This window comes from Coccomyxa subellipsoidea, assembly GCF_000258705.1.
Source record: "Coccomyxa subellipsoidea C-169, whole genome shotgun sequence".
Lineage (NCBI taxonomy): Eukaryota > Viridiplantae > Chlorophyta > Trebouxiophyceae > Coccomyxaceae > Coccomyxa > Coccomyxa subellipsoidea.
The window spans coordinates 1,931,162-1,948,544 of NW_005178041.1; the positions used below are offsets into that span (position 1 = coordinate 1,931,162).

At 53.4% G+C, this 17,383-nt stretch overlaps 7 protein-coding genes across 7 annotated transcripts; 3 read left to right on the forward strand and 4 right to left on the reverse strand.

Annotated features, from left to right (window-relative positions):
* Positions 1-1,007: 1,007 nt before the first annotated feature.
* Positions 1,008-1,793, reverse strand: COCSUDRAFT_59140 (hypothetical protein; the record flags this gene model as incomplete). Its single annotated transcript, XM_005651105.1, has 3 exons — positions 1,008-1,198; positions 1,329-1,472; positions 1,772-1,793. 3 exons carry the CDS (start codon positions 1,791-1,793, stop codon positions 1,008-1,010), a joined length of 357 nt encoding a protein of 118 aa, XP_005651162.1.
* Positions 1,794-2,472: 679 nt separating this feature from the next.
* COCSUDRAFT_52403 (phosphatases II) lies at positions 2,473-3,508 on the forward strand. The gene is made up of 4 exons (XM_005651106.1): positions 2,473-2,573; positions 2,680-2,810; positions 2,911-3,044; positions 3,210-3,508. The coding sequence occupies exons 3-4, from the start codon at positions 2,942-2,944 to the stop codon at positions 3,479-3,481; spliced, it is 375 nt and encodes a 124-aa protein (XP_005651163.1). The 5' UTR covers positions 2,473-2,573; positions 2,680-2,810; positions 2,911-2,941; the 3' UTR covers positions 3,482-3,508.
* A 1,057-nt stretch (positions 3,509-4,565) lies between these two features.
* Positions 4,566-5,039, reverse strand: COCSUDRAFT_59142 (hypothetical protein; the record flags this gene model as incomplete). Its single annotated transcript, XM_005651107.1, has 1 exon — positions 4,566-5,039. One exon carries the CDS (start codon positions 5,037-5,039, stop codon positions 4,566-4,568), a length of 474 nt encoding a protein of 157 aa, XP_005651164.1.
* Positions 5,040-7,844: 2,805 nt separating this feature from the next.
* Positions 7,845-9,427, forward strand: COCSUDRAFT_52404 (NADH-quinone oxidoreductase). Its single transcript, XM_005651108.1, has 3 exons — positions 7,845-8,189; positions 8,375-8,535; positions 8,631-9,427. The coding sequence occupies exons 1-3, from the start codon at positions 7,967-7,969 to the stop codon at positions 8,850-8,852; spliced, it is 606 nt and encodes a 201-aa protein (XP_005651165.1). The 5' UTR covers positions 7,845-7,966; the 3' UTR covers positions 8,853-9,427.
* A 1,000-nt stretch (positions 9,428-10,427) lies between these two features.
* COCSUDRAFT_35165 (O-linked N-acetylglucosamine transferase) lies at positions 10,428-15,218 on the forward strand (the record flags this gene model as incomplete). Its single annotated transcript, XM_005651109.1, has 11 exons — positions 10,428-10,742; positions 10,861-10,971; positions 11,084-11,273; positions 11,462-11,809; positions 11,987-12,202; positions 12,321-12,523; positions 12,782-13,068; positions 13,276-13,504; positions 13,794-14,119; positions 14,369-14,571; positions 14,833-15,218. The coding sequence occupies 11 exons, from the start codon at positions 10,428-10,430 to the stop codon at positions 15,216-15,218; spliced, it is 2,814 nt and encodes a 937-aa protein (XP_005651166.1).
* Positions 15,219-15,506: 288 nt separating this feature from the next.
* On the reverse strand, positions 15,507-16,266 carry COCSUDRAFT_32230 (hypothetical protein). Its single transcript, XM_005651110.1, has one exon. It carries the CDS (start codon positions 16,240-16,242, stop codon positions 16,054-16,056), a length of 189 nt encoding a protein of 62 aa, XP_005651167.1. The 5' UTR covers positions 16,243-16,266; the 3' UTR covers positions 15,507-16,053.
* Positions 16,267-16,373: 107 nt separating this feature from the next.
* COCSUDRAFT_32231 (hypothetical protein) lies at positions 16,374-17,119 on the reverse strand. The gene has a single exon (XM_005651111.1). The coding sequence runs from the start codon at positions 17,104-17,106 to the stop codon at positions 16,933-16,935; it is 174 nt and encodes a 57-aa protein (XP_005651168.1). The 5' UTR covers positions 17,107-17,119; the 3' UTR covers positions 16,374-16,932.
* Positions 17,120-17,383: the final 264 nt, after the last annotated feature.

The following is a 17,383-nucleotide window of genomic DNA, read 5'->3' on the forward strand; positions in this document are numbered from 1 at the left end:
TGGATACATCTCCTAACTACCTTTGAAGGGTCTGGTTGTCCTGTCGAAATCCCACAAATGCTGATAAGCCTCAACCTAGCTGCTGATGAGTAATTCTACCCTGGCTCGGCCCGGTCCTGGCCTGCAGCCAGCTGCACCGGTACCGTGTGACTCATGTCGGACATATGGGCCCCGGGGACCCGGCGGGACCAATACCGCTGGCATGGCCGTCTTTTGGCGGACAGTACCACGGCATACCAATACCTGAGTGGCCAGCAAGGCCCACATGAACCAAACTATTTAGAAAGCTGGCAGCGCCGAATAATGCCCAGTGAACGTTGAAATATTGCACAGAACTCATATATAATTTTCATCAGCTGGAAGCCGTCGCATGCGCAGTCATCATATCTATGATAGTACCACGTAAAACGTACCACTTTGACATTCTTACAAAGCTATTCACTGCACTTGCAACGTTGCGCGGACTAGGTTAGCCAAGCAAAATAGCCTTAGGCCTGCACCTGGTTGGTCATCAACAGGTTTGTTCGCTTCTGTACACTCCAGCATCCAACATCCTACAACACAGCTCTGAAATTGCCCTAGAGACGCTGAGATCTGAACACATCACAAAGGACAATCCATGGGATTTTAAGCAACCTAGGCCCACGATAAAACAAAACGCCAATGCGCATGCGCAGACCAGACTACTGCAACACCTCCATGGGGCTCCGAACACCAACAGGACTTACTGGAAACAAGCTCAAAGATCAGAAGTTCAGGATGGCATTCCAGCGCTGCAATGCTGCAAGAGCTCCATCAGGCCAGCAGTGGCCATACAGGTGGAACTGGAGGGAGTATTCTGGTACCAAAGCAGTGCTGCTACACAAGCACGTGTAAGGGACATCATGGCCATGACAAACGGTAACGTCATGGCTAGCCCGCATCGCACTGAATTTTAATTGACAACAGGCCAGATCAGGAATTTGCCTCCCAACATCGTAAAGAATGAGGAGCAGAGCTGGATGAGATCAGAATTTCAACAGCTCAAGCACGCCCTGCGCAAATTGCTGGCGACCGTCAGGCACAATGGTCCCAGGCCCAATGTACATATCGTACAGAGCGCGGCAGAAGTTCTCACTGGGAAGGTCCTGAGAGACCTCTGCATCAGCAAAGTCCTTGAAGCCAGGCGGGAACAGATCTCCAGTCAGCACATTGTCCTCTGCAGTAAAATTTGCAATCCTTAGTGTCTCTGTAAATCTGACACAGACTGTTGATCCTGGGGCAAAAGATGGGATGACCCACTGCTGCTGTCTCTCCAGTAGGCATTGATGGTCATATAGGGTGCCCACCTTCCCATAGTGACAGCAGGGTCGTTCCAAACTGGAACGACTTGTCCTTGAAGAAATCCAGAAATGGCTGCAGCAGGCCTTGATCGCCCGTCCTCTCTAGCCGCGGTCGCAGATCTTTGCTGATCTCGCTATCAAACTGGCTCACTGATCCAAGGTCCCACAAGAAGGGTCAGAGTAATCCCACAAGAAGGGTCAGGAAAAAGTGATGCATAGGAAGGCAGGAGGACCGATCACTGTCGAATTTTTCACCTGTGGCACTGCGAAGCATCTGGATTTGCAGGCACTTCCTGAATTTCCCTGCATTAAGGGCTGCTGTGAGGCTGTCATCTGTGTAACCTTGTCTCTTAAAAAAGCCCTCATCCTGCAGCCTGCGGAGCTCCTTGCGTGCTACGTCTGCCTCCACATACAAAGCCACTGCATATACCTGCAGCAGAGGAAATTACCAACGTTGGATGCCACCAGCATTCCTTTGGGCTACTTCGACCACGACATGCATAAAACAACATGATATACCTTAACATTGATAAATAGAATTTTCTTGTAGTAAATTCCTGATCCGAGGAATGCAAAATCTCCGCCCTCCCATAGCTTTTCTGTCGGTGGAAAGGACGATGCCGACAGGAGGTGCTCTTGATCTGCAGCGTCAGATGGCCCTCCAAAACAACATTCCTGTGCGTAATGTATACATGCAATTAATGAGACTTTAACGATCGCAATCAACTGGGCTTTGTTGTTGCTAGCTTCCGCAGAAGCTTACCCATGGGAGCCACATCTTGTTTTCGTTGAACTGTACGATGAAGTAGAATGATAGCTTTGGTGTGCAGCAGTGCGTAGGCAGTATTGAATTTGAACAATAGTGAACAAATCAATGCTCTTTGCCTCGACAACGAAGAGCGGACAAAGGTTCCTCTTGGACATTTCGCACGTGCGTGCATTCTGCAGGCAGGTGCAGAGAATGTAGGAAGTTCCTGGGCTCGTTGCTGCTCGTTGCTGCTCTGCCTGCAAAAGTACAGGCACTAGACACCTGTACTGATATGCTGCGCACAGGCAGCTCTTGATCAAGGCATGCTTTCGACCGTTGTTGGGACAGTTGCTGTACTTCCAGCCACCCTCGCATTCCTTGGCAGAAAGCATTTCCCCCTTCCAGTGACACTAGTCTTGGCACATGTAGCTGCTTCAGGATTTGTAGTCGCACTCGCTGCGACCGATAAGTTCGCAGGCTCATCCACATTCCTCTTGGGCAAGGTGACTACTCTGGGTTGCTCCACAGCTGTTCTGGGTGGACATTTCATACACGGAAATTTCCCTCAATTATATCAGACTTACAAATCAATTATTGACTTTCGTGCAGCAACCTTCTGGGAAAATCTCCTGGTGGGGCTGGGCTCTTTTGTGGCCCTACCACGTCTCTCTCAGAACAAAGCTGTGGATCCAGCGTTATACCAGAGAGGAGCCAGTCTGGAACCACATCATTGACGGATGGTGAGGCATATGTCTTCAGCCCTTTGATCGAGATGTTCTTGATTGACAAGGTCAAGTAGGTTTTGAGAAGTAGAAAAGAGCGTTTCAACACCTGCCATAGGTACCTGGGAGGTTGGCCAGCTTCACCAACAATGGTGCCTGACGGAGCTCCTGCCATTCTGGATTGCACGTGCGAGCTGCCACGTCTTCAGAAGCACCTACCCTATGACAACCTTGCGGTCTGGGATACACATGGTCAGGCCTCAACCCAGTTCGATATTCTTGCCAATACCCTATACATGTATTTCTGCATAAAGCAGGCGCTTTGGGTCTAAAGGCAAGCCGAGCCATCTCAAGAATGACCAGTCAGCATTGCTTCCCCTAGATGATTTGTTGATGTCAGTCTCCTGCAATGTGCAGGTCCCAGTGTGAGGCAGATTGACGAGGGCGTGAAATGGGCCCTGAAGCAGAGGGAGTCTGGGCGGCCTGTCCTGGTGCACTGCGCCCACGGCCATGGGCGTTCATTGGTGGTCATGTGCGCCATCCTTGTTGTGAACGGGCTCGCTGGCGATTTCCTGGAGGCCTATAAGATTGTTAAGGCTGCCAGGCCCAAAGTGCGCCTCAACGGCCGCCAGCACAAAGCACTGGTGCAATGGCAGGAGCACATGAAGGGGCGCACAAAAGCCATGTGATGCATGCAGTCCAGTAATATTTTGATTTAGTACCAACCCTGCTTTTAAGCTGGGCCATGATACTCCTGAAAGCAAAAGATGAGTCATTGTTTCCCTTGAGAGTCGATCGACAAAATGCATCACACTCTGCGTTCCAGACTGCAATATGCACTTGCTTTGACATGACTAGCATTGCAAGGTTTATGTGGCCGTTGAAGAGTTCTGGGGTCCCAATTCATTCCGCCCAATGTTCCTCTACAAGAGGGCGTGGCAGCCTGTCGACGCCTTGATTAGCCTGAAAGCGGTGACACATTAGATAATGCGCCGCGGCCGAGGAGATCTTCTGTGAAGTGACCTCTTGATAAAATGCATGCACTCATGTGCATGCTGACATTATAGTTCCCCGCAACAGTATGTGCGACCAAGTTGGTGTGTGTCACCATGGTAGGATACCGACTGATACAGGGTCACCTATGGTGCTCAGTGCAATGACAATTAATTCTTGGCCAAGAATTTATAATAGCGTGCTAGCCTACGCTATACAATATTCGTAATCGAGTCATCACCTGCAATCACCGAATAGATGTACAACCAATTGGTATCAAAAGTGATGCAGCAGCTGCCTGAATGTCGTTTGCCATGTTTGTATTTATAAACAAAGCAAGTGCTTTCAATTATATGTTAGTGTGTAACAGGCCCCCGCAGCACGCGTGCCAGACCATTTTGCAATTGGCACTGTCACAACCGATAATTTCTTCAACTTAGACAGAACATCACACTAGGGCTGACACCACTGCCGGCAGACTGACAGAAACCTGCCATCGCTACTTCACTGGACAGACAAAAACAGTCACAGGTCAAACCCGGCGGAAGGGCTCAGCTAAAGCTGTTTGCATTTATAGCGGATGTCTTCACATGCAGCCAGTCTCCCACGCTGTCCCAATGCAACACCAGTCATCACTCAGCATTGTTGATGTAAAGCACTATCAAGCATTCGCAAAGAGCGGTGATGACGCAGGCGGCGGCTCTGGCCATCGGGAGCAGTGTGGCATCACACAGCACTGCTTGTGAGAGAGTAGTCGCAAGAGAGGGTGTGGAGATTTCTTCATTCGCTTGTGGTGATCAGCACTCCATCAACATCTGGACCTTCGTGACTGGTGTACACATTCACTCCGGCTGCCTCCAGGATCTGTCCCACGAATAGGAATGGCTGATCCGGCTTTGAGCCCTTCAGCGAGCCTCCAGTCTCTTCTGCTGCTGACTGCAATGCTTTCCATTGGACAGTCCCTGGCTGCAGCTCATTGAGGGACTGCCTTGTGATGAGGCTGACCCAGCCGGACTGCGTGCTGACAGACCCAGCAAAGTTGTACTGGAAGATCTCCTTGCGCTTCCCGAAAATGTAGCTGCTCATGGGGTCATCTGCATCGCCCAGCTCAAATTTCGGGCTGGACAGCAGCGGGAGAAGAGTGAGAGGAACCCTAACCTGCAGTGTACCTTCTCCTGATCCCGTTTCCAGGACCTTTCTGGGATCCGCCACGATCACTGCGCACATCATGGACATGTTCTGAAGGAACTGCATCACAACAAACAATATCACGTCGTCCTTGTCCTTGTCGGACGTATATAATCTATACCTTCTGAGACGTGATCCGAAGATGCCGTGCAGACTGTCGATCTGATAGCTCTCGGAAATGTGTTGTAAATATTTGACAGCAAATTTCGAGGAGGGCGGCATGAAAGGGTGTATCTGAAGACTTTCAATGCCTGCATGGGACTGTGATGATTTCGTCAATTGAACAAGAGATGTCCTGCCCGAATTACTACCGTATTTGCCAGGAGCATTAATCTGCAGACATCTCCATTGTGTCGACTCGAACAGGCACATCGATATCAACATTGAAAAATTTACACCATGTGCCTGCAGGTGCTTTGGCAGGTGCTGTCATGCAGGTGACGCATCCCGCGGTTTCTGATCGAAGCCAACTTTTTGATAGCGCAAACTTTCAAAGTTTGGTGAAGCAGATAGCGTTGTTCAAAAGAGAAGGAGTGCAAGAAGACAAGAAGACTTTGTATGGGCTGCAAGCTGAAACGAGATTGTCCATGGACACTGTTGTGCAGCTCCGTGCTCAAGCAGTTTGATTGGTGACCAGAACTACATCCAAAACACTGAGATCATACTCGTCAAGCATGTCCTACGTGGCGGCGTTGGCAACCTTGCTGGAGATGTTTCCAACGGTATGCCACTGCTCTGGCGCATCGTCCAATAGGTTAGGGAAAGCTCTGATGTCTTTTTCTCTCTAAACATGAGTTGCTGGTGGCAGATGCCAAGAGAAGTGGTTGAGGCAGTCCTGAAGGACCATGGAGGCAACCTCCAGGCTGCCACTGAGGCGCTCTTGGCAGCTAGCGGCGAAGACCACAGTCAATCGGTGAGGCATGGACATCAATATACATTTGTCACCTGCATGTGCATCAAGATCAGAAGGTGCAAGTGCAGCTGCTGCTGTCCTTGCGCAGGGCACTTCAGCAAGCACCTCCCAGGTCTGGCAGGACGAGGAGTTGGCAAGAGCGATGCAGGTCAGAACAATAATGCTGCAAGTCTTGTTCCTATAAGATTCTTTATGTGCTGGCTTTGGATGCTCTTTGTCAGATGCTGTGCTTTGGATTTGATCCAAGGGCTGATTGTGAGGACAGGCTCAACTTGATGCTGAGACGGGCAGAGCGGGTGGTGCATCCTGGATCCACGATGAGCCCAGAGATGCTGAGCGCGACGATTCATCGCTCCCAGAAAACTCTCTGTGGGACAATGTAGGACCTCCTCACTCTGCTGACATCTCATGAGGCTGTGAATTTCTGCTCCCCCAAGATTGTCTCGAACAATTGGTTTGCTGCCTGTTGCATGCCCATTTACAGGGCTGCGGGCTGCATTGCAGGGTGCAGAGGACCCCTTTAAAGATTGGAGAGGGATGGCAGAAACTGTGGGGCAGACGCTCTCTGACGGCTTCAGCATGGTGACAGATACGTTGTCGACATGGCTGTCCGCCCCCTTTGAGGACGGAGAAGAGGAGGACCCCCGGCAGCGGCCAGGATCTGCCAGGTGACTTGCCTTAGTCCTGCAGGCCAGATACAGAATGGAATTTTGTGCGAGCGCAAGCCGCTGCTTCTACTATAGATGCCCTGCTATTCCAGGGATTGAGTGCTGATGGTGAGCAGGGATGCTGAACATGCGGATGATGGAGACAGAGGTACAGTGGTCACGGGTGGAGGCGAGGCAGGCTTGCAGGTGGCAGTCCACAGGAGAGCGCAGCTGAGGGAGTCAGTCACGCCGCAAACACCTGCAGCTGGGGCCAGCAGCAGCAGCCATGCCGAGGCTTGGGACGGTGGCAACAAGAAAGACAAATGATGGAAGAAATGCAACACCTTGGGAGGCGTTCAGATTTTGATGAAACACTTTCAGTCTGGGGAAGGCCGGGAATCTGTGGAACTCTATGGGAATTTCACCGCTAAATTACTGCATGTCTGCCTCGGACTCTTTGAATCTGTTAAGAGTCTATGATCATCTGTTTTCCATTCATGCCTTTTGATCAGATCTGCTCGTGATGTTATTGATTTACCAGTGATGCGTTTATCTGTGAATGGCAAGGGAGAGCTCCTCGACACAAATCATGGCTGACCTCGAAGTAACCTGCCAGATCGGCCTCAGAGGCTTCCAGTTGCTTCTGCAGCATGCACATGTACGCCCTGGCGTGGGTGGTTTACTGATGAGTTGTTAGTCATGCTTCAATCAATCATGATCAACATCACAATGATGAACAGGATCACCGTAATCAGAGACTGACAGTACGTTTTGTTTCTTCAACAATTGAATTCTGAGATGAGTAGTCATACTATCTAGTAGAAGTATACTGAGCTGACTAGTTCAGCTCGACTTCAGCTCAGAGACTCACTGCCGGACGCGTCCATCATGCCATGCATATGTGGCACAGACTAGGCCCCACAGTGTGGCTTGTTGGATTCCACGTGCGCACTCTGATCAAGAGCGCACTGCGGCACATCTTCATGGTAATGGCTGCAGGCTGCGGCAGCACATTGCATGAATAATCATGAGCGCTGCCAGCCAGTGGCGCCCATGGCCATATGGCCAAGCTGCATGTTAAATTCACTGTGCAGACATGGGCCTCTTGTAGAGGCAAAACAGATCATCAGCGACTTCTCCTCGCTCTGCTAGCTTTCAAAGAAATTTTGCATGCAGGACCTGAAGCAAGGGCTTCTGACCCTGGGAATATTAAATTTCAGGGGTGAATGGCGTGAATGAGGACTTTTCAGGTGCCACCGTGGCACCCTGACCTAGAGATCTAGATTTGCTTGAGCAGAGCTCCAAAGCACAAAATCGTTCCGGCGACTATTCTGTGATCCTGCCAGAAAATATTGATTTGAGCTTTGCTGAGTGTCACTGGCCGTAAGGAGCAGACAGCAAGCCACTACAGGAATCCTCAGTGTCAAGAGAAAATGAGCAGGCAGTTGTTGAAAGCAGCTGCCCCCGCTCTGTCTCGCAGTCTGAACAATTATGGAGCTCTATCTACCATTCCGGCAGCGTCTCCCAGCAACCGTCAGGTGTCAACATCAAGTGCAGCGTCTGCCAGCCCTGCTGCAGAATTTGTAGTTTCGAAGGTGGACGCGTTGGTGAACTGGGCGCGTGAGGGCTCTATGTGGCCCATGACCTTTGGACTTGGTAAGTTTACCTGTTGAAGGACCAGATTGCCAGTACAGTGATTTTTCACCTTCATTGGCTGAATAGGTTGGCCACGTCCTTCTTCACCCATCGTTTTCGTAAATCTGTGTGAAATGAGAGTTACGGCAAAGGGGTCCCTCGATCCAAACTTTGAGGCCCATGCCTGAGGTTCCTGTGCTTTGCAGCTTGCTGTGCAGTAGAGATGATGCACACCGGTGCCGCAAGATATGACCTGGATCGCTTTGGAATCATCTTCCGGCCAAGTCCTCGGCAGAGTGACGTTATGATCGTTGCTGGGACGCTCACCAACAAGATGGCGCCTGCCCTTCGCAAAGTGTATGACCAGGTGACAACCAGCTTTACCTTGACGGCAATATATTTTCCTATCAGCATTCTCAACAAAGATTGATATCATGCTGATCTCGTAGTGCCGATGTGCAGATGCCTGAGCCACGATGGGTGATCAGCATGGGCTCCTGTGCAAATGGTGGGGGGTACTACCACTACTCCTACTCAGTGGTGCGGGGCTGCGACCGCATTGTCCCAGTGGACATCTACGTCCCAGGCTGCCCGCCAACTGCTGAGGCGCTGATGTACGGGCTGCTGCAGCTTCAGAAGAAAATATCTAGGACCAAGAAGGTCGCCCTGGCATTCCAGCGCTGAATGGGGTCTTGGAATATTTTCAGGTCTTCTTCAATTTGTTGCGTTGCATAGTGTGTACACATATTGAATGTGTAGGATGCAGCGGGACAAGAGAGGACAATTTTAAGCTGCTCTGGTTTGGGACTCTCTGCATCTGTGGCGCGCAAGGACATTGTTTTCCTTCTTACATGAAGTGTTGCGTAGTGGGTTCTGCAGTTATGAGCCCATTGGTATGTGGCATTCACCAAAGGAGATGGGTTTAGATATTAAATGAGTGGTGCATTTGACGGTCGTATACTACAAATGGTGATTTATTGGCCTGCTGGCTGCCCGATTCTGGCAGTTCCAATTTGAGCTGCGCCTTGCTTTGCTGCACTAGGTGATATTGTGTGCTCAGGGGTAACATTTTTGAACAAGCATCATATGATAACCAAGATGGTTAGGAAGATCTCGAGTCTCTAGTGGATTTGATTAAGGGACTCCTTCCTTAGAGTATGAGGAATTTGCAACGAGCAACAGAATTCGAGTACAGGTGTAAGGCGTATAGGGAAGTCTCTGTAGATCCACCAATCACCGTAATTGGCCTAGCCTAGATTATCTGAGATTCAGAAAAGTCTGCTGAACATGGCCAGGCCCCGGGGGGTCAGTGATTCATGAACCCGGCACCATCATCATCATCATCATCATGCATCATAATCTTGTGGCATGTCCTTGCCAGGTTCTACATACTAGTAACACAGCTGCTGCTGATGTGAGGAGCATGCACTCTTCGCCAAAGTCCCGACATGCAAGCCTTGAAGTGGAGAAGCTCTTGAGAACCTAGAGCTTCCTGCTGTGAAGTTAGGGTTTTGGTGGATGCTTGGCAAGTTCCTGGGACATCTGAACCCAAATTCAAGATCTAGAAAGTCTTTCTCACCACCCGAAGTATTTTGCGTAGATGATGTATCGCTTTACATGCTAACGTCGCCGACATGTAATCGCCCCCGACTCGGAGCTTCTTCAACCATCGATCATAGACTTCGTTCCCACTGCCTACAAAAGTACGCGAGCTTAACCTTGGCGTAGTGCTCGTGGTTTCTTGTGAATTCCTCTTGCAATCTCCTCACAAGGCGCAGTCCTGGGAGCAGCTCTGTGAGAGCTGTCTCAGGCGCCCACCAACAGACCCTCCCTACCATTCCGCAACCCACACCTGTACTGATCGCTGCAGCACACCTACCACGACGTGCATGGGTCTCGAACAGTCCAGGTATGACAAGTTGACCCCTTGTATCTTGTAAAGTTGTTCACACCAGGCCTAGGGGAATCCAAGTTGGTGCAATAACTGAAGTCACAATGTGGAATATTTCAAGATCTGCATGGTTGTCAAATATAGGAGTCTATTTTTTCTGTGGAAGCATTCGTAAGATCGGGAGACTCAGGGATACGTTCGACTCAGAAGAAGATTTTAAGTTCCTTGTTCCCTTCCAGGAGGTGATGGCCGACCCAGATGACGGTGGGTTGAGGAGATCGCCGTTGCCTTTTGACGGGAGGCTGATGATGGGCGTGGGGGACGGGAGTGGCAGCGATGTATCTGAGAAAGATCGCACTGCTGTGAACATGCATGACAGAAGCGAAGGAGAGAGGGAGGAGGGCAGGGCAACAGATGACGAGCATGCCTCGTGCTCAGATCAGGTCAGCGTCGAGGGTGGCAGCGTGTCAGACACCTCCCGTCCAGGATCCGGGACATGGGATACCGCACAGCTGCGAGGTTCCTTCTCCCCAGACCGCTGCAGTGCGGAAGCTCAGCCATCCACATGGTCATACCAGAGCTTTGCATTCGCATCGCAGAACTCAAAGCAAGAGAAGGGGGCCACCCAAGCTGATGGCGAGCAGCAGATAAAGCTGGCTCGGCTCCTCTTGTCACGCGGCAAGGTAAGAAGAGTTTTTCTCACCCTCCTTTGATGCAGACGCATGCAAACATGTGGTCACGCTTGCTCAGGGACCTCATATTCTCACTGCTGCTGACAATTTGATTGCATGTTGTTGCAAGGCAAAGGAAGCGTTGAGCCTGCTGGACCATGCAAGGTCAGCGCTGCAGCCGGATGTGGCCACTCTGTGCCTCAGAGGCCAGTGCTGCAGCGCCCTCGGCAACAACGCTGTGGTGAGACCTCCTGTATTCAGCCCCACCAGTACGCCCCAATAGTAAATTACTTAAGAAGGTGATGTGTTAGGACAGGAGAGGCATCAGCTGAGGACTGTTCATCTGGGTGCAGGCTTTTGCGTGCTTCTCCAATGCTCTGTCCATGGAGCCCCGGAATCCAGACACCCTGGTGGCCGCCGCATCGCTGTACAAGTCCTGCGGCCTGCTGCCCGAGGCGACGCGGTCTCTGGAGCTTGCCCTTGAGGAGCGTCCGGACGATGCCGTGATCAAGCAGGCGCTCGCAGTGGTGCTGACCGATCTAGGTGCGTAAATCCTCTCCATCAGCAAGTCTGCTGGGTGGTAACCAGCTCCCTGAGTCGCTGCTGCATCCCTTGCTTTGGGTGTTGTGCCAGGAACAGAGCTTGTGCTGAGGAGACATGAAGGTTCTGCACCTAACATACATTGGAGCTGCAGCACATCTGCGAATGAATCATGAATGTTCCCACTGTAGGGACGAAGCTGAAGGTGAGCGGGCGGCCAGAGGAGGGCTTTGCCAAGTACCGGCAGGCAGCGTCGATCTGCGCCGCCTACGCGCCGGCCTTCTACAACATCGGCGTCATCCACAGCGAGCGCCGCGAATTCAGCGCGGCCAAGGAACTGTACGCGCGCGCGATCGCGGCCAATCCGGGGTACGCGGAGGCGCACTGCAACCTGGGCGTCATCCACAAGGAGGAGGGCCGCCTGGAGGAAGCCATAGCAGCCTACGAGCGCGCCCTGGCCATTGCACCTGAGTTTGCCATCGTGTCCAACAACCTGGCCATCGCACTCACCGAGATGGGCACCCGCGTCAAGGTCGCAGGCAAGTTTCCCGCTGCCAGCCACCACCCCTGGAAGTCGTGGCATCATCCAGGAGAGGTGTGAGGATGAGACAAATGAGGCCCAGGTTTAACAAGATGCCCACCTCCTCTTGACCTCCTGACACACCATTCCAGAGAAACTTGCGCAAGCCTTCAGTGGTTTCTGGGTGCCTGCGCAGGGGACATGGCCGGGGGCATCGCGCTGTACGAGAGGGCGCTGACGTTCAACGCGAAGCATGCGGACGCGCTGTACAATCTAGGGGTGGCATGCGGGGAGACGGGGCAGGTCGCTCGCGCCATCTTCCTCTACGAGCTTGCCGTCCACTTCAACCCGTCCTGCGCCGAGGCCTGGAACAACCTTGGCGTCCTCCAGCGCGACATGGGCAATTTTGAGCGTGAGTTGCTTACTTCTGCAATCTGACTTGATCAAGTCTGCCCTGATGTTGCTTAGTTGTCAACTGAGTGTAAGAGGTAGAGAGAAATAATGGTGAGCGGTGGGTGGCATGCGCGCAGGGGCGTTCTCATGCTACCAGGCGGCGCTGCAGCTGCGTCCCAACTTCCCGCAGGGCCTGAACAACCTGGCGGTGATCTTCACGGCGCAGGGCCGAGCGCAGGACGCGCTGCAGATGCTGCAGGCCGCCATCGCCGCCGCGCCCGACTATGCCGAGGCCTACAACAACCTCGGCGTGCTCCAGCGCGAGGTCGGCGCCATCAAGGTCCGCGCTGCACCCCAGCCCTTCTCAGGCTCACTCCACACATTCTGCAGTTATTCTCTCAGGCCTGAGGAGCGGCGCATGCCAACGGAGGAAGAATTTGATATCAACAGAGCTGAAAAGATGACATCATCTTCAGTTATGCTTTAATGAGATTGAGGAGAAGTGGGGCTAGGTGGAGCCTCCTCTTACAGAAAAAGATGCTCTGGGCATGTAATGATTGTGTATTCACTTGGTCACAATACATCTGTGTGTGCGCAGGAGGCGCTGGCGTCGTACAGCAAGTGCCTTGAGCTGGCGCCGAGCTCGCGCAACGCGGGGCAGAACCGGCTGCTGGCGCTCAACTACATCTGCGAGGACACGGCGGCCGCGCACGAGGAATGGGGCCGCGACTTCCAGGCCCAGTTCCAACCGCTTGCCCCCGACTTTGACGCGCGTTTCTCAGACCTTGAACGGCCCCTCGTCGTCGGCTATGTCTCGCCCGACCTTTTCACCCACTCCGTCTCCTACTTCGCCGAAGCCCCTCTCAGCCACCACAAGCAGAGCAGGTGCGGCCTCCCTCATGTACACCTCTGTCACTGGCATCCCTGCAGATTTCTCCTAGACAGATAGGTTTGTCACTAGATTAGAGCTGTTTGTTGAGTCTGGGTCTGGTGCAACATGTCTGCATGTGCTCTCTGAGTCTGGGACATCTTGAGAGTGGTGAGGAGCGTCAATGCTGAAGTGCAATGCTGAGGGGCTGGTTGCGGCTGCAGGGTGCGGCACATAGTGTACAGCTGCGTGCCGAGGGGGGACGCGAAGACGATGCGGCTGCGGGCGGCGGTGGAGGGCGCGGGCGGGGCCTGGCGCGAGGTGGCGTCTCTGAGCGAGCTGGACCTGGCGCGGCTGGTGCGCGCGGACGCAGTGGACATCCTGGTCGACCTCACCGGCCACACTGCTAACAACCGCCTCGGCGCCTTCGCCATGCGCCCCGCACCCCTGCAGGTCCGCCCCCTCCTTTGACAACCTTGTGCACGCCATGTCCCTTGAGACGTACACATGCAGGAGCTTTCTGCAGCATGATTCCTCGCGCAGCTCAACCCCTGGACAGGAGCACTGTCAGTTGGAAGCGTGACGGAGAAGATGGGTGCTTATGGCATCAGCTGTGGTGGAAGATGCCCCTAAATGCAGCTGCATATGGTCCATTCTTGTTGTGTGGTAGGCCCTCCTATGTTCAGCTCTGCCTTGTGGCTGTATTGTAGGCCGGTGTTATGACAAAGGCATTTGCGCGCAGGTGACGTGGGTCGGGTACCCCAACTCGACGGGCCTGCCAGCTGTGGATTTTCGGCTGACGGACGCGGTGGCGGATCCGCTGGACACGCGGCAGCGCTTTGTGGAGGAGCTGGTTCGGCTGCCGGGCTGCTTCCTGTGCTACACGCCGGCCATCGACGCGCCGCCCGTGCTGCCCGCACCGGCCGCCGCGGCCGGCTTTGTGACGTTTGGATCATTCAACAACCTGGCCAAGATCACGCCGCGCGTCATGGCCGCCTGGGCGCGCATCCTCACCGCCCTGCCCTCCTCGCGCCTCGTTCTAAAAAACAAGCCCTTTGCCTGCGCCAGGTCAGCCACCTTGCCAGTCCCTCTTTCGGCAGCATTCCTGCTGATACTGCCATTGCAGTCTACGAAGAGCCATTGCTTCCAAGCACAGAAGTGCTCCTGTATAGTGGCAACAATACATGGCTTGCACCAGGATGAGCAGGAGGGCAGTCAAAAGCAGGAGGGCAGTCAAAATCAACTAGACTTTCAAGGAACATGGAAAAGAAATAAGGAAGTAACTGTGAGGGTGATAGTTGTTGGGGGCGGGTGCAGTGCGCGGTCGCACGTGCTGGGGCAGCTGCAGGCGGCGGGTGTGGATGCGTCGCGCGTGGACCTGCTGCCGCTGGCTGCGGCCAACAGCGACCACCTGGCCACCTACGCGCTCATGGACATCTCCCTCGACCCCTTCCCCTACGCCGGCACCACCACCACCTGCGAATCCCTCTACATGGGCGTCCCGGTCATCACCCTCGCCGGTGCGCCCCCTTGTTTGCCATTCTCCCACCCCTGCAAACATGCTCATTGACAATGTTGCCATCTGCAAGGCGCAGGATTGAAGCTCAATGCTCACTGATCTTCCGCCATATGATACAAGCTCCCTAGAAGACTATATTGCCCTGCACTGGGTCCCACAGTGAGGATGCAACCGCCTGCATGATGACACATGCAAGATTGCCTCCGCTCGAAATAGCATGAAGCAGCAAAGGCTTATAAAGGGGGTGTCAAATGATTCGCAGGTGGCTGTCACGCGCACAATGTGGGTGCATCGCTGCTGGATGCGATGGGCATGCGAGAGGGCTGGGTGGCGCACTCCGAGGACGAGTATGTGCGCCTGGCCGTCGCAGCGGCGGCTGACGTCCCAAAACTGGCTGCTCTGCGAATGAACTTGCGCCAGCAGATGCTGGCATCGCGCCTGTGCGATGCGCCGACCTTTGTGCGGCAGCTGGAGGACACCTACCGGCAGCTCTGGCTGCGCCGCGCGGCCGTCTCCCGGGTCGCCGGCGGCGGCGGCTCCGGCGGCGCGGCCGGCAGCCGGGTCGATCGGCACAACAGCGCCCCCGTCGCTGATGTAAGTGCTGCCGCCTGGGAGGCCGCGCAGAACGGCCGCGCTGCCACCTCGTGAACAAATGGGTTTCTTCAGTCCCCCGAGCTCTGCCTTGCCGGGGGTGTTTTGTAAGAGGCCAGCAGCTGAGCAGAGCACTCGACCTCAATGTGCACAGCCTGCTGCGGCGGAAGCTTTGCGTCGGGATATTTTTTCGAGGCCTCCTCGGGGCATATGCACTCTTGTGCGAGTTGCCTGCGGGGGCCTGACTGTGGGTGTGCCCTCAAAAGCGCCAGTGCGCTCACAGGGTCTGCTGGAGGAGAAGGGTAGATGAATAGGCATCCAGCAGGCTCTGCTGATCTGGGGCAAGAGAACTTATGTCTATTGTCTGTATTGCTTGGGCACTCAATGTGGGAGCGTACGCCTTTGTGGCGAACACAGCAGCACACAAGTGACCGTACTTTAGCACAGCTGTGGGGATATGAAATCATTCTCCCTTAGGAAGATCTGCTATTTCTGTTGCTGCCTGTTACCTGGAGGGGCGCTAGGTTTGGAGCTGCACCTGCCATCTGCAGAGGCTATTGCTTGCTGGAAGTTTCAAGCAGACAGGTGTGGGCCTCAAGTCTCCATACATGCTGTACCCTTGGGGGTCTGTTGCTGACCAATAGGCAGACAGCTGTGGATTTCTTACATGTCAAATCATGCATGCTTGTCCCAAGAATCCTTTACAGGAGCTGATCTGGGACACCAATTGTTTTGTCCAAATGTGGACCTTTCCGGACGCTTCCTGACCCATAAAGGCACAGTTTGCAGGTTTATACTCTGATAATAACATTGAGGTCTGTGCTGCAAATTACTTGTTCACCACGGCGCAGTTCCATATGTGTGCAGCATGCAGCTGGCCACATGCGCACATTTAGGAGCGTTGATGTGCCCGATCCCTCGTGCAAATTGAAGCCACTGGATACATATAGAGTTCCTGTTCTTCTTGTTTTGCTGTCTTACTTGTTGCAACAGAAGCGTGGGATGTGGATTGAGAGGCCTTCTCTCTTGAGAGTGCCTTTCCTCTTGCCTCTGCATGTCTGATCGTGCCTTCGATGCTCATGCTTGTATGGTGTCTATTCTGTGAGGGATTTTTTCATTGTCATAAGTGGACGGCTAAGGATGTAATAGTCTACCAACTTCAAGGAAGAAACCTGCTGCGTGATTTGCTGCTGGTGATTGCAAAGAATATCAATACGAAGCACAAATGTTACAAAGGTCAATTGCGCGCATATTGAAACGTAGGCCTGGCAGAGCTGCAGCAGGGGACTTTGAACAGCTGCACAACGGCATAGCTACTGGCTGCAGCCCATCAAGCCATGCGCTCTGCACTCTGCTTGGTGAAGGATCATATGTTTGAAATCAGCCAGACACAAAGGCTGCTAGTAATTAATGAAAAATACTCATATTGGAACAGGAGCATCATCAACGTCACCCGGTTATCTGGGCCATCAATATCACTTTTGAAATCAAATCTGAAGAGAACACTTCAACAGCTCACCAAAGACAGAAGTCATACCAATGAATTCAAGGAACTGACTCACACGCCCCAACAGACCCACTACAAAAGACTTCCAGAGCTCAGCCCTCTTTATCTGCTTGTATAGTCACACGACGGAGCTGTTATAAATCCTTTGAACTTTCCTGCACCGGCGTGTCATGCTGTGCAACCACAGCCTTGCAGACCGCAAGCGGCAGGGCCTGGTGATGCCTCAGTGTCCCAGTGGCCCAGTCACACAACCCTGCCCATATATTATTGGGCTGTGCTCCTTGCTGAGGAGGGCAAGTCTTCATCGAGCTGCACCAGGACTTGTTGCGCAGCAGCAGGCAGGAAGGCATGCTGGCCCGCTGCTGCTCCGCCCTCCACTAGGACAGTGGCTCCGGTGCACGGCTCGGTATATTCTGTGGTAAGGTAGCTCCATTTCATGCTCAGTAGGCTCCGCCGCCGCTGTAGGAGATGCGCGCGTTGGTGACCCCCGAGGGCGAGATGGGGGATGCCAGGTGCGCCGGCATCACGAGCTTGACGCCGTCGGGAGACGCGGCGCCCTTGAGCATGCGCAGCGCCATGTCCAGCTGCGACTGCAGCTTGGCCACCATCGCATTACGCTCCTCCAGCTGCACCCACCACAACACTCTGTTCCATCGCCCGGCATACTTGAAAGGCAGCGCGAGCGCCAGAGTGAAAGGACAAGCCTGCCTTCCGA